At 36.9% G+C, this 13,444-nt stretch overlaps 1 protein-coding gene across 1 annotated transcript; it reads right to left on the bottom strand.

The window, feature by feature from the left end:
- Positions 1–369: 369 nt before the first annotated feature.
- Positions 370–13,007, bottom strand: LOC140447586 (uncharacterized). The gene is made up of 2 exons (XM_072540322.1): positions 12,464–13,007; positions 370–1,306 (listed from the first exon to the last, which is right to left on the bottom strand). Exons 1-2 carry the CDS (start codon positions 12,966–12,968, stop codon positions 387–389), a joined length of 1,425 nt encoding a protein of 474 aa, XP_072396423.1. The 5' UTR covers positions 12,969–13,007; the 3' UTR covers positions 370–386.
- Positions 13,008–13,444: the final 437 nt, after the last annotated feature.

The raw sequence follows: 13,444 nt of genomic DNA, 5'->3' as shown, positions 1-13,444 counted from the left end.
TCAAACAGAATTACTACAAAAGTAAAAAAGCTCACGTAATAGAAGATAAACAGGGGACAGATAGATATATGGCAAGAGCATTTTAGAGAGCTGATTAATGAAGAACAGGATGAAAATGATGAGGATCTAGTAGAAATAGTACTAGATCCTCATAGACTTAGCATCCACATCCATATACACTAATACTAAAAGACTTCGTTCTTTTTAACTAAAGTGGTTATATACTTTTTAGGACATTGATGATGGAATATGGATTCCGAAAACGTTTTGTCTTTATAATATAGCTAGATTGGGTTTTTTAATTATATACCTTTTATAAAGTATTTTAATAATTTTTTTTAAACTATTAATTAAAAGCTATCATGAATTTTCAAAAAACATTTTATTTAAAAATAACTGGGTAATAAAGTTAAGTCAGTATTTGTACATTGTATCACAGCCCGTAAATAATCAACTTCTTCTTGATGAACATCCCATCCGTTAAGTTGCCCAATCTCCCTTAATTTTGGACAATGTCCCATTAATAGTTCCACACTAGTAGCAGTCAGACACCTAGCACAGGAAAACCACAATTCTTCTAAACTAGCAAAGTCACATTCAGCGCAAAGTCTAAACACGTCTCCATCTGTCATACGTATAATCGATCCCACGACTATTCTCTTTAGAAATGGCGAGTTCTCCATAATAAACCTAATAACATGATCTGACACTTCACAGTAGCAAAATTCTACATTATCCAAGCTCATAAAATAAGTATCTGAGTTAGTAAAAGTAAGTTTCATATGATAACACTCAAATGTCTGGAGATTCGGCGCCAAGAGACAAATTTGCGACAAATCCAACGAAGTGTTTTTACTATGATTCAATTTAAGCGACTCCAATTGGGATCCGGAGATTGTGAGAAACATCAGGAATTCCTCAACGTCACATTTGGTTAATTTAAGCGCATGGAGTTTCTGTAACTTTGCCAGTTTTTCGACGACGCCTCTCTCCGCGCCGTCCAGATGTAAGTTTTCCAAGTCGGGACACAGACTCACAATGCTGTCCATTACGCTGTTCGTTGTTCCGGTATCATGGAGATACTTTAATTTCGTTTTGTGCTTCGGAAGTTTATTATGGAGTAGAAACAGAGCGCTGCCAGTGAATGAATACGTCCTTAAAGAAACTAAATTGGGCAAATTTTCTAATAGATCTGCTATTAGTTGACTGCCGCTGTTTTCGTCTGTTTCGCATATTAGAGTTTTGCCGAAGTTGCCAATGCTGAGAATTTGTAAGCTTTGGCTTTTTAGCGTTCTAATTCCTTCCACTAAAACAAAAAAAAAACAATATCAAGAGTCTTAAAATATGCTGGGAACAAAAAAATTCATTACACTTAGTACAAAAACCAACTTAATGATGTGAAGCATATGATGACAAATAATGTAGAGCAATCTAATGAAAGGGTTTGGTACTGCATCGATAACTGTAATGTTATATTCATTTTGAGTTCCGAATATTTTTAATATTAACGAAGTTTAGTTATAAATTGTGAATCTGTGTTATACTGAAATAAACTTTAAGTGTAAAAGCTCTTTATATAATATCCAGTTAAATTAATATAAAGTCAACTAAATTGCAATTATTTGTTATTGTTGTCAATATACAAATCCAGTTTTATCAGCAAAATAACCGCTTTTAGTAAAGGCCCATATACCTGCTTTAAAAAGTGTGCAGGGTCGGACTTACTTTTCACATAACATTTATCCAAATGAATTCAAACATGGAATCACACAACAGTTCTACAATTTAAAACCATCAAATTAAAATAAACTTATCACAAACATATTCTTCGGTAGCGTCGAAACTGCAATTTCCTTCCAAAGAACATTCAATTATTTTTAATTCCTTAGAAAACACCAAACTTTAACACCATATAAGAAAAACACAATCTTCTCTTCTAGATTATCTAATAATCGCATATGTGTGTGTTCATCCAATAAACAAATGGTGTACGATTTGGTGTACATAGTTATTATAGCGAGCACATTCGAGAAACTGCAAATTATGATGGGGGAACTAGCAGCCAGCTCCCAATACGTTGAATTAAAAATGAATATGAAAAGAACAAAAATAATGACAAACACAGATGACCCCAGACGTATAACTATAAATGGCAGTGAGATAGAACAAATCCAGGAATATATCTACCTAGGCCAAATCCTAAGACTTGACGAAGAGAACCAAAGTGCGGAAATTACTAGAAGAGCAAGAATAGCATGGGCAAGATTTGGAAAACTTAAATGGATACTTAAGAACCGCAAAATACCCCAATACATACGGAGCAAAGTTCAACTAATATTATTCCTATCATGACATATGGATGTCAAACCTGGACCCTAACCAAGGCAAACATGAATAAACTAGCCACAACAGAAAGATCAATGGAAAGAGCAATGTTAGGTATACGACTGTCAGATAAAAAGAGGAACGACTGGGTAAGATCCAAAACAAAAGTCGAGGACATAGCAACAAAAATTGCCAAACTTAAATAGCTTCGCGGGCCACACTGCTAGACAAAAAGACCAACATTGGAATACTACAATACAACATTGGAGACCTTACGAAAGTAAACGACCAAGAGGAAGACCACAGATGAGATGGGTTGATGATATTAAAAGAATAGCCGGAACAAATTGGAAATATGTTGCTCAAGATAGAGACCGATGGAAGGAGTTGGGAGAGGCCTATCTCCAAACATGGACGACAGAAGGCTAAGAAGAAAAAGAAGACTTACGATTTTATAAATAATCATGCCCAAATATGAATACAACGTGATATTGTCAGAGCAAGAAGGTTAGTTACACCAGCGGAACGACTTGTGCTCTCCTACAATACCACACGACTTGCTAATAAAGGAGTTACAAAAAATCGGCACAATTCCTCGCTTCCCATGACATTTCTAAAAATTAGTGCTTCTGTGCCGGAGTACAATCACATTCTTAATTTTAGAACACTCTCAGAGTCATTTACTCTTGTTTTTGACAACTCTAGAAGTCATCTCTTAAATATATTCTTCACATCCTTTGGCCAAACTCATTAGAAAATAATTGCACAATTTAAATTACCCAGTAATTGCTTTCCTGTGGGTGCCATCTCATATTGGAATCACGGAAAATGATCTGGCAGATAAATATGCACGAGAAGTCTAAGAGAACGTAACTATTCAGATCTATCCAAAAACTCCAGCAATGAATCTTAAATCATATTTCCACGTAAAAATAGTTGACATGTGGACTAGCACATAGCTCAAAAACAGGCAAAATTGCTTGGGATAAATCCAAAATTTCAGCCATGGTCTGATAATTCCAAAAATCGTTTTTCTCACAGTGGTATGCTTGCGAGACGCCGCGCCGCTAATAATAAAAAACCTTCTAGTGGAGTGCCCGTTACACAAAGCCCGTACAAGTCATTGATTTGACGATGAATGCAAGAATCCAACACAAGAAAAAATGAAGCCTACAGAAAGATACTTACCCGACAAACTAGAACAATTGTAGAGAATTACCAGACAAAGAGAAGAGAAGAAAAAAGAGGTTACACAAAGGAAAAAACCGAAACCACCTAAATACGGAACTTAAATATATAGAAAACTTTAATAGAGAGAAAGAATTCAGAGCATTCTATAAGAAAGTTAACATTAACAGAAAAGAATTCAAGGCAATTACAAGACAATGTAGAAGTCAGAATGGCGACCTATTAACAACAAGAAAATATGTATTGAGTAGATGGATGGAATACTTTAACCAGGTACTTATTAGGGAAAAAGAAGAAAAAAACCTGGAAGATGAAAGAGATGAGGTAAGGGGAGCAGACAAGAGGGAAGAGGAACCACCAATGATTCTAAAAAACTAGCAGAAACTATACTATGATGAATACTACTATGAATACTATGAACTATATAAAGAAGGTGGCCATGATACTATTATGGCATTACAGCCGCTTATAGAAAAACTAGGGATACAGAAATTCTTCCCCAATAATTGGAATAATAAAATACTTCTTTAAATGCTCTATCCACAGAGGAATTACGCTTCTAAGCAGCGTATAAAATATTCTCCACAGTACTACGTCAGCGTATGGTACCATATGCAGAACGGATAGTAGGAAAATACCAGGCTGGTTTTAGAGGTGGTAAATCTACAAAAGAGCCAATGTAGTGAATGTAAACATAATACAAATATACGCTCCCACTGCAGATAAAGACGACGAGGAAGTAGAGACTCTATACCAAAGCATAGAGGATATATTAGAACGAATACCTAAACACGAAGTCAGCATCATAATGGGGGATTTCAATGCAAAACTTGGGGCCGAACGGAAAACGTCTCTAATCGGACCTTTTGGGTTAGGACAAAGAAACGAAAGAGGTGACAGACTAGAAATATTCGCAGAAGATAACAAGCTAGTGGTTCTAAACACATTTTATAAACTACCACCGAGGAGATTGTATACATGGAAGGCACCAGCAGATAAACCCCAGTAATTAGAAACCAGATAGATTATATATTGGTAAATAGAAGATTCAGAAACAGTTTTAAATCTGTCAAAACATATCCAGGAGCGGACATTGAATCTGACCACATACCTTTAGTGGGAGTCATGGATGTGAGACTGAAGACAATAAAGAAAAAGTCTAGACCTAACTACGACATGACAGCCCTGCAACATCCGGAAGTTAAAAAGCAAGTGGGGGAATATATTAACAATAAAGTTAAGCAACTAAAAGAAGAAAATAACATCCAACGAGAAATCAATCAATTCGAAGAAATAATTAAGAAAACTAAACAAGATCTGCTAAAACCAAACAAAGAAACAAAGAAGAAATCTTGGATGACTCCAGAAATCCTTCACTTAATGGAACGCAGAAGGTTAATTAAAGGAAATAAAGATGAATACAAAAAAATGCAGGCTTACATCAGAAGAAAAATAAGAGAAGCTAAAGAAAAAGAAGCTGTAGAGAAATGTAAAGAAATAGAAAGACTACAAGCCAAGCATGACAATTTTAATGTACACAAAAAGGTAAAAGAAATAACGGGTACTTTTAAAAAGAGAACACAAATGAAACTCATAGACACCAATGGAAAATTAATCATTGACACCCAAGAGATGAAGGACAAATGGAGAATATATTTGGAGACACTTTTTCAAGATCAAAGAACGGATTATAGGCATCCATTTTCAGAGAGGATGACGGGCCCGGACATACTTAAATCCGAGGTAGAAGAAGCAATAAAACGGATGAAAAGCAGAAAAGCTGTAGGGCCTGATAATATCGAAGCTGAATTTTTAAAACTCTTGGAGGATGAAGGAATAAATTGGATCACGGCTGTCTTCAATAAAATATACAATACAGGAATCATCCCTGATAAATGGCTAGAATCAGAATTCATAGCGATACCTAAAAAACAGGGGGCTAAAAAGTGCGAAGAATATCGAACAATCAGCCTAATGAGCCACATGTTGAAACTGTTTCTTAGAGTCATCCATGGAAGAATTTATAAGAAGTACGAGGAACAAATATCAGACAGACAGTTCGGCTTCATTAACGCAGTGGGTACCAGAGAGGCACTTTTCGGAGTACAGGTACTGATTCAAAGATGCAGGGACGTTAACTGCGACGTATACGCGTGCTTGATCGACTATGAAAAGGCATTTGACAGAGTTCAACATCAAAAGATGATAAACATTTTAAAAGAAGCAGACCTGGATGACAAAGACCTCAGAATAATTTCAGAACTATACTGGAATCAGACCGCATACATGAAAATTAACGGAGAAGAAACAGATCACATAAAAATACTACGCGGAGTTAGACAGGGATGTATTCTATCGCCGTTGATATTTAATATGTACTCAGAAAAAATTTTTAACGAGGCTCTTTACGGAATAGACGAAGGCATCCTTCTAAATGGTGAAAGAGTAAACAATGTTAGATATGCCGACGACACCATGGTGATATCAGATAGTTTAGAGGGACTTCAGAGGCTAATGGACAGAATAAACGAGTACAGTCAACAGTACGGACTAAACATTAATACCCACAAAACCAAACAAATGATTGTCAGCAAGGAGAATATAAATGGGGCTCATCTATACATTAATGGGACGCAGATAGAGCGAGTAAAACAGTATTGCTACCTGGGAACTATTATAAACGAACAGTGGAGCAATGTACAGGAAATAAAGTGCCGCATAGGAAAGGCAAGAACGGTCTTTAACAAAATGAGCGCCATCTTCAAAAGTCACAACATATCCCTGGATACAAAAATGAGACATTTGAGATGCTATGTTTTCTCTGTGTTGTTGTACGGGGCAGAGGCATGGACGCTTACAGACACCACTATTAAAAAACTTGAAGCATTTGAGATGTGGCTTTATAGAAGAATGCTGAGAATATCATGGACAGCAAGGATCACGAACAAGGAAGTTCTAGAAAAAATGAAGAAGGAACCAGAGATTGTGTTTACGATCAAACGCATAAAATTGCAATATCTGGGACACGTTATGAGAAATCAGCACCGTTACTCCCTGCTGCAGTCTATATTGCAAGGTAAAGTCAAAGGTAAGCGAGGACCCGGTAGAAGGAGAATATCATGGCTGCGGAATTTAAGAACATGGTTTAAGAAAACCTCAACGGAGCTGTTTCGAGCCGCAGCGAGCAAGGTCATGATTGCCAATATGATTTCCAACATCCGAAACGGATAGGAACCAGAAGAAGAAGAAGAAATCTACAATTCATCAGATTGCAATCCTGAAACAAATTTTTGAAAAAACACTGGAATATGAAATTGATACTCATCACATATTCATAGACTACACAGCAGCCTACGATTCTGTGAATAGAAGAGAAATGTTCAAAGCAATGAAAGAGCTAGGAATACCGAATCAGTTGGTAAATCCAACAAAACTAACCCTTGAAAAGGTTGAATGTAAAGTACGAATTCAGGGGGAACTGTCTGAACCTTTTAAAACAAATAGAGACTCCCTCCTCTGTATACTGTTAAATCTGGCTCTGGAAAAAGTAATACGTATGTCACAAATCACAACCACTGGATCAGTATATAATAAATCAGTACAAATTATGGCCTATGCTGATAATATGAATATTGTTGGGAGAACGGAAAATGCTGTACGAGAGGCGTATGTAGCATTAAAAGAATCAGCTACAAAAATGGGTTTAATAATAAACACCCAAGAACGTGAACTCACAGAAATTGTCAAGAAGCGTAAAACGTCTTATCTTTGACACATTTAGACACGACACTTATAACTTCCTTCAGCTTATTATAGAAGGGAAAATAGAAGGCAGACGCGGCTCAGGTAGACGACAAATGACCTGGCTGCGCTACATCAAAGATTGGACAGGATTAGACTTTCAAAGTTTAATAAGGAAAGCCCAAAATAGGGAAGACTTTACAGAGGTCATCGCCAACCTTCGCTAAGAAGACGGCACCTAAAGAATAAACAAAACGAAGTATATGAAAATAAGCACGCAACCACAAATCCTACGACCAATTATTATAGAAAACGACGTCATCGAAGCAGTGAACGAATTTGTATACCTGGGAGCGCTTCTTAACACTTAGGATCTTTCGAAAGAAAAGTACTAAGGCGAAAAGTACTAAGGCGAAAAGTACTGCTATGGAGCAGTAAATATCAATGGAGTGTGGAGAAGACGATACAACTTTGAACTGTATAGAATATACCAGGAACCTGATATCGTAAAACATATTAAGATTGGACGCCTGCGGTGGATAGGGCATGTAATGTGGATGGAACAAAATGACTCAGTTATTAAAACGCTCCTTGATAGACCTGTTGGTCAGAGAAGAAGAGAAAGACTCAGAACAATGTTCCTTAATAACATCGATAAAGACATGATAAATATGGGAATACGTGCTTGGCGGAGAAAGGCGATGGATAGGGACGACTGGAGAAAAACTCTTGAGGAAGTTAGGACCTACTCAGGGTTGTAAAGCCAGAATGATGATCAAAATGATCTGGCAGATAAATATGCACGAGAAGTGTTAAAAAAAGTTACTATTTAGATCAAAGGACGCTAAAGATCTCATGGACAGAGCACGTGACCAACAACGAGGTGCTAAGAAGAATGGGTACTGAGAGAGTACTCCTAAATGTTGTGAAAAACAGAAAAACGAGTTATCTGGGACATGTTTACAAAGGAGAAAAATACAACTTCCTACGACTTATAATGGAAGGGAAAGCTGAAGGAAGAAGAGGTCCAGGAAGAAGAAAATGCTTCTGGTTGAAGAATGTAAGAGACTAGACAGGCATGGACACACATTCGATACTAAGAACAGCTCAAGATAGAGAGCAATTTGCTGTAGTGATAGCCAACCTTCAGTAATGGAGAGGGCACCTTAAGAAGAAGGTGTAAAGAAGGCCTTCCTGTAAAAACATGGAACAAGTTTGAGACATTATGTCATTGATATTTAAAACCAAAATCAATTCTGAACCAACCACCCTGCACCCTGGGTAGTGCTAAATGAGCTAGCGCGATAGTTGGCAACTAGTCTATCTCTTAAAGATCTCCTAGTCATCGATATACATGGAAACGGTTACAAAAACTAGTTCTTCTCAGAACTATATGACAAGAAGCATTGGACCAATGCTCCGAATATGCCAAATAAATATAGAGGCACTTAGTAGATCAAACTGTGAGGTACTATCTAAAATCCTGCTATAAAATAACATTGACGTGGCTACCATTCAAGAAACTTATATAGATGATGAAACTGATCTAAAACGTAAGGGCAAAGTACCAGGATATGAAATTCTTGGTGTAACATATCAACATATATACGGCTGTATAACATACATCCGCAGCAACATAGAAAATGCCCATCTAGTGGACACCAGTACCAATGGAAACATTCAAATCATTACAGTAATAATCGAAGAACTTACAATTGCTAATATATACAAGCCCCCAGAAACCCAGTGGCCTCCAGAAGTATTGCCTCATCTTTGCCATCCGGCAGTTTATATGGGAGATTTTAAGAGCCACCATACGATGTGGAAATATCATAGCAATGACCAGAACGGCGAAGCACTTGTAGAGTGGGCAGAAGAAAATAACCTTAGTCTAATATTTAATGCAAAAGACAGGGGAACATTTAGATCCGCAGCGTGGAGAAAGGAATACAACCCAGACCTCTGTTTCTCAACCCAAAACTCTCAAAATCTCAAAATATTGACAACCTGTCAATATAACAAGAAAAGTCCTAAATAATTTCTCACACAGCCAACATCGCCCAATAATATATGAAGTAGGTATCCAGGTCCCGATAGTCCACTCCCACACCAAGATGGATTTTTCAGAAAGCAGACTGGCAAAAATTCTCTATTGAACTTGATCAAGTTATAAGATGGGTTCCAGCCACACCGGAAAGCTATGATAGATTTGTAGTTTCAGTGATATCAACTTCAAAAAAGTGTATACCAAGAGGTTACCGCAAAGAGTATATCCCAGGCTGGAATAATGAATGTGAAGTGTGTATGTGAAGTGAAATGTGTACAATGACTATATAGAGAATGGTGACCCAGATGTAGCTAATGACCTATTACAAACATTAAATGAAGCCCGGAGAGATAAATGGATAAAAACAACGGAGAAAATGGACTTTAAAAGATCGAGCAGACAATCTTGGATCCTACTTAGAAAGCTAGGGGGAAGTGCCTCGCCCGTTAGAAAACCCTACTTCTTGTCCCCCGACCAAATAGCTAGCAGAATAGTGACCTATCTAGGGCTCTACGTGACAAAGAACATACAAAATATATAAAAAAAGGAACTCAACAACTTACGTCAAACAGCTGGACATAACCCAAGGTTCTCCCACGAATTCACCAACGAAGAAATAACATCAGCCCTCCGAGACATGAAAACTGGCAAGGCGCCTGGTTTTGATGGGATGCATCTTGAGTTCCTACTACAGTGCGGTCAAAGGACCAGAAAATGGTTGGCTGCGTTCTATTCACTGATCCTTAGAACTGGAAACATACCAAAAGTTTTTAAAAAGAGAAAAATAAATGCTGTATTAAAACCCAATAAACCCCACGATAAAGTTGAAAGTTACCGTCCTATAACACTTCTCAGTTGCTGCTATAAACTGCTGAAATGACTTATCCTAAACCGAATAGGCCCACAAATTATTGAAAATATCCCACTCGAACAAGCAGGTTTCATACCTAATCGAAGTTGCGCAGATCAGGTCCTAAGTCTAACTATTTATATAGAAGCAGGCTTCCAAAAGCAACAAAAGACGGCTGTAGTTTTTGAGGATTTGACAGCTGCCTACGACACAGTATGGAAGGAGGGACTCCTCTATAAACTAACCAAACTAATCTTATGCCAAAGACTATTGCAACTAATAAACAACATGCTCTCTGATCGATACTTCCAGGTAATCCACGGTAATGACATAAGCAAACAGAGGAAATTAAATAATGGACTACCCCAAGGATCAGTCCTTGCTCCGATGCTTTTTAACTTATTTATATCGGACCTACCTGACACTGATGAAAGAAAGTATGGCTGACGACCTAGCAATAACAGTACAACACAAACGGTTTGAAATTACTCAAAACGTGCTGACAAACGACCTCAACAAACTATATGAATATTGCACAAAATGGCGCTTGATACCCAACTTAAATAAAACTGAGGTAAGCTGTTTTCACCTCAATAACAAACAGGCAAACCAAAAATTAGAGGTCAAAATGAGAAATGTAGCACTACCCTACCAATCCTACCCAAAATATCTGGTGGTTACTTTGGACAGGACTCTCTCGTTTAAAAAACATCTACAAATAACTGCACAAAAAATAAGTAGTAGAAATAACCTTATCCAGAATCTCTGTGGTACCAACTGGGGCGCAACTGCGGACACACTACGACCATCTGTGCTAAGTTTGGTTTATTCTGTGGCAGAGTACTGTGCACCGGTCTGGCTAAATAGCAATGAGAATGAGAAATATAGCAATGAGAATGATTAGCGGCTGCATCAAGACTACTCCACTATATTGGCTTCCGATCCTTAGCCATATTCCTCCGCCTATTCTACGAAGACAAAGGCCTTGATAACGGAGTATTCGAAAGTAAATAGCAACTTGCAACTACCAATCTATGAAGACATCCCGAGTTTAGCAGCAAACCGACTCCCATCCAGAAAACCACCCATAAAAACAGCCCAACAGCTAACAGCAGATGATTTCAATGTTACCTCCAGATGGTGCACGCTGTGGACTGAGGAAGCCCCACCTGAAGTATCTAACCTTATTGACCCAGTCCAAAAGCCTGATGGCTTCGACCAGCCACGAAACATATGGAAGACCCTAAATCGAATTAGAACGGGACATGCAGTATGCGCACACAACCTACATAAATGGGGAGACATGTGAATTGAGGGCATAACGAGGGGACCCAAAAGACTTTTTCAAAACTACGCCTGCAAGCCTTGAATGGATAACTCAACTTGACTTAAAGATATAATCTTATCCGTTTGTATTATCTTGTATTTTATCTGTATTTTGTCTATGTTCGTTTTTATATAATCTTATGTTTGTATTTTTGAATTATGTACTTATGTTTTTTACAATTATTACTGTATTTACTCCATGTATTGAGCCATACGCTAAATAAATAAATAAATGAACCAACGAGATCCAGACAGAGAAATAAAACGCAGAATAGTAATGACTTAAACTACTTTTATGTAAATGAAAACATTTATTTGCAATAATCATCTCAGTTCATGACTAACACAAACATTGGTTGGAAAAAGTGCTATATTTGGTCTGTGCTTTTGTAGGGAGAAGAAGTGTGGATACTAAAAATATCAATTATAAACATAATTAAAACAAAATTGGAAATAAGGATTCATAGACGAACGCTGAACATACCTTGGACAGCAAGAAAAACTAATTAGGAAGTCTTGGGAGGGTTAACAAAAATAGATAATTGCTAAAGACTGTTAAAAGCCATAGAATATACAATATTTGGTACATATAGTGGGAAAAAATCGATATACAATACCACGACTGATCCTCAAACGCAAAATAGAAGGCCGTAAGGATGTAGGAAGAAAACAGGTGTCTTGGTTAAGACATTAGTAAATGACTGACATATTAAATACAAGACAATTATTTCATGCAGAAGATCGAGGAACCTCCGCAATGGTAATAGCAAACGTCGGATAATTCTGATAAAGCACGTGATGAGGAAGAAATAAGTAAGAATTCTGTGCGGATATACTCGTAAACTAATGGCTCTAGAGCTATATCAGTAGAATCAGAGTGACAATTAAAGATATAACATGAAAGGAAATAAATTAGTAAACAAAAATAAATTTGATTGATTAGTTGTTTTAGTAATTAAAAACAATCAGATAATAAGTTACCATACCTGTAAAACAAGCCTCCCCACTAATATCCAGTACATTTATATTCTCCAAATTTAGTATAGCCTCCAACACCTCGTCATTAGCCATGTGAGGTATAACAAGAGTTTTAAGTCCTTTTAAACTCCTTATTACTTGACTTAACTGTTCTGGGAAGTCTCTTACCCACACCCCTTTTAAATTAAGATGCTGCAACCCTACTCCACCGCCCATAATAACTTTCAGAATTTTATCGTAGTAAAATTGCGGAAACATTCCCGTGTCCAATTTACCGACATCTTCTCGAAGCAGCACTTCAAGGCAACTGAACCGGATACTTGCATCCAAATTCACCGAACTCAGAATGATTTTTAGCAAGTCCTGCAAAACTTCGTAAGTAGTTGGTGCTAAGTAATTCGAGACTACTTCGTAGTTCCTTCCCTCGTCGTCGGAGAGGGCGAAGATAAGTTTGTTGGAGATGATTTTCAAACATTGAAGTTTTAAGGATATAACTGGGAGTTTCGGCGACATCACTACGACGCCGAACAGCTGGTTGGGTCAGGAATAGAACTAATACTGAAACAAACTCGGTCGCCAACTGTCAGGGTTAGGTAAAAATAGTTTTGCGCGTTTATCTTTGTGCATTGTTTACATACACACTGGGAAAAACAAAAATTTATTTTTAATTCCTATTATAAAATTGAATCCATTGTGGGAATGAAACTATTTTTTTTGTTTAACGCATAAGTAGCATATTAAAAATAAGTAATAATAATATATAAGAGTAATTAACAACTACAGTATTACCTAAAAAATAATAATCCATTGCACTAATTACATACGATTTTCGTCAACAGTAACAGGCATATATTACAATTGACAATATTTCAAAAAACCACAAGGAAACTAAATACTTGTAGCTGGCTGTATACAATGTATAACAAAAAAATTATTTAAAAATTCCTTTATAAAAGGTATATTAATAAATACCCTATCGGGCTACATCA

This window comes from Diabrotica undecimpunctata, chromosome 1 (genome assembly GCF_040954645.1).
Source record: "Diabrotica undecimpunctata isolate CICGRU chromosome 1, icDiaUnde3, whole genome shotgun sequence".
Classification (NCBI taxonomy): Eukaryota; Metazoa; Arthropoda; class Insecta; order Coleoptera; family Chrysomelidae; genus Diabrotica; species Diabrotica undecimpunctata.
Note: the sequence above shows the minus strand (reverse complement) of the source record. Positions and strands in the feature narration are given on the sequence as shown.

Excerpts from the sequence above, each read along its gene's own strand:
- LOC140447586 (XM_072540322.1), bottom strand. The coding sequence starts at position 12,968 with ATGTCGCCGAAACTCCCAGTTATATCCTTAAAACTTCAATGTTTGAAA. Across the intron at positions 1,307-12,463 it reads TGGGGAGGCTTGTTTTACAG|TGGAAGGAATTAGAACGCTA; the intron begins GTATGGTAACTT and ends TTTTTGTTTTAG.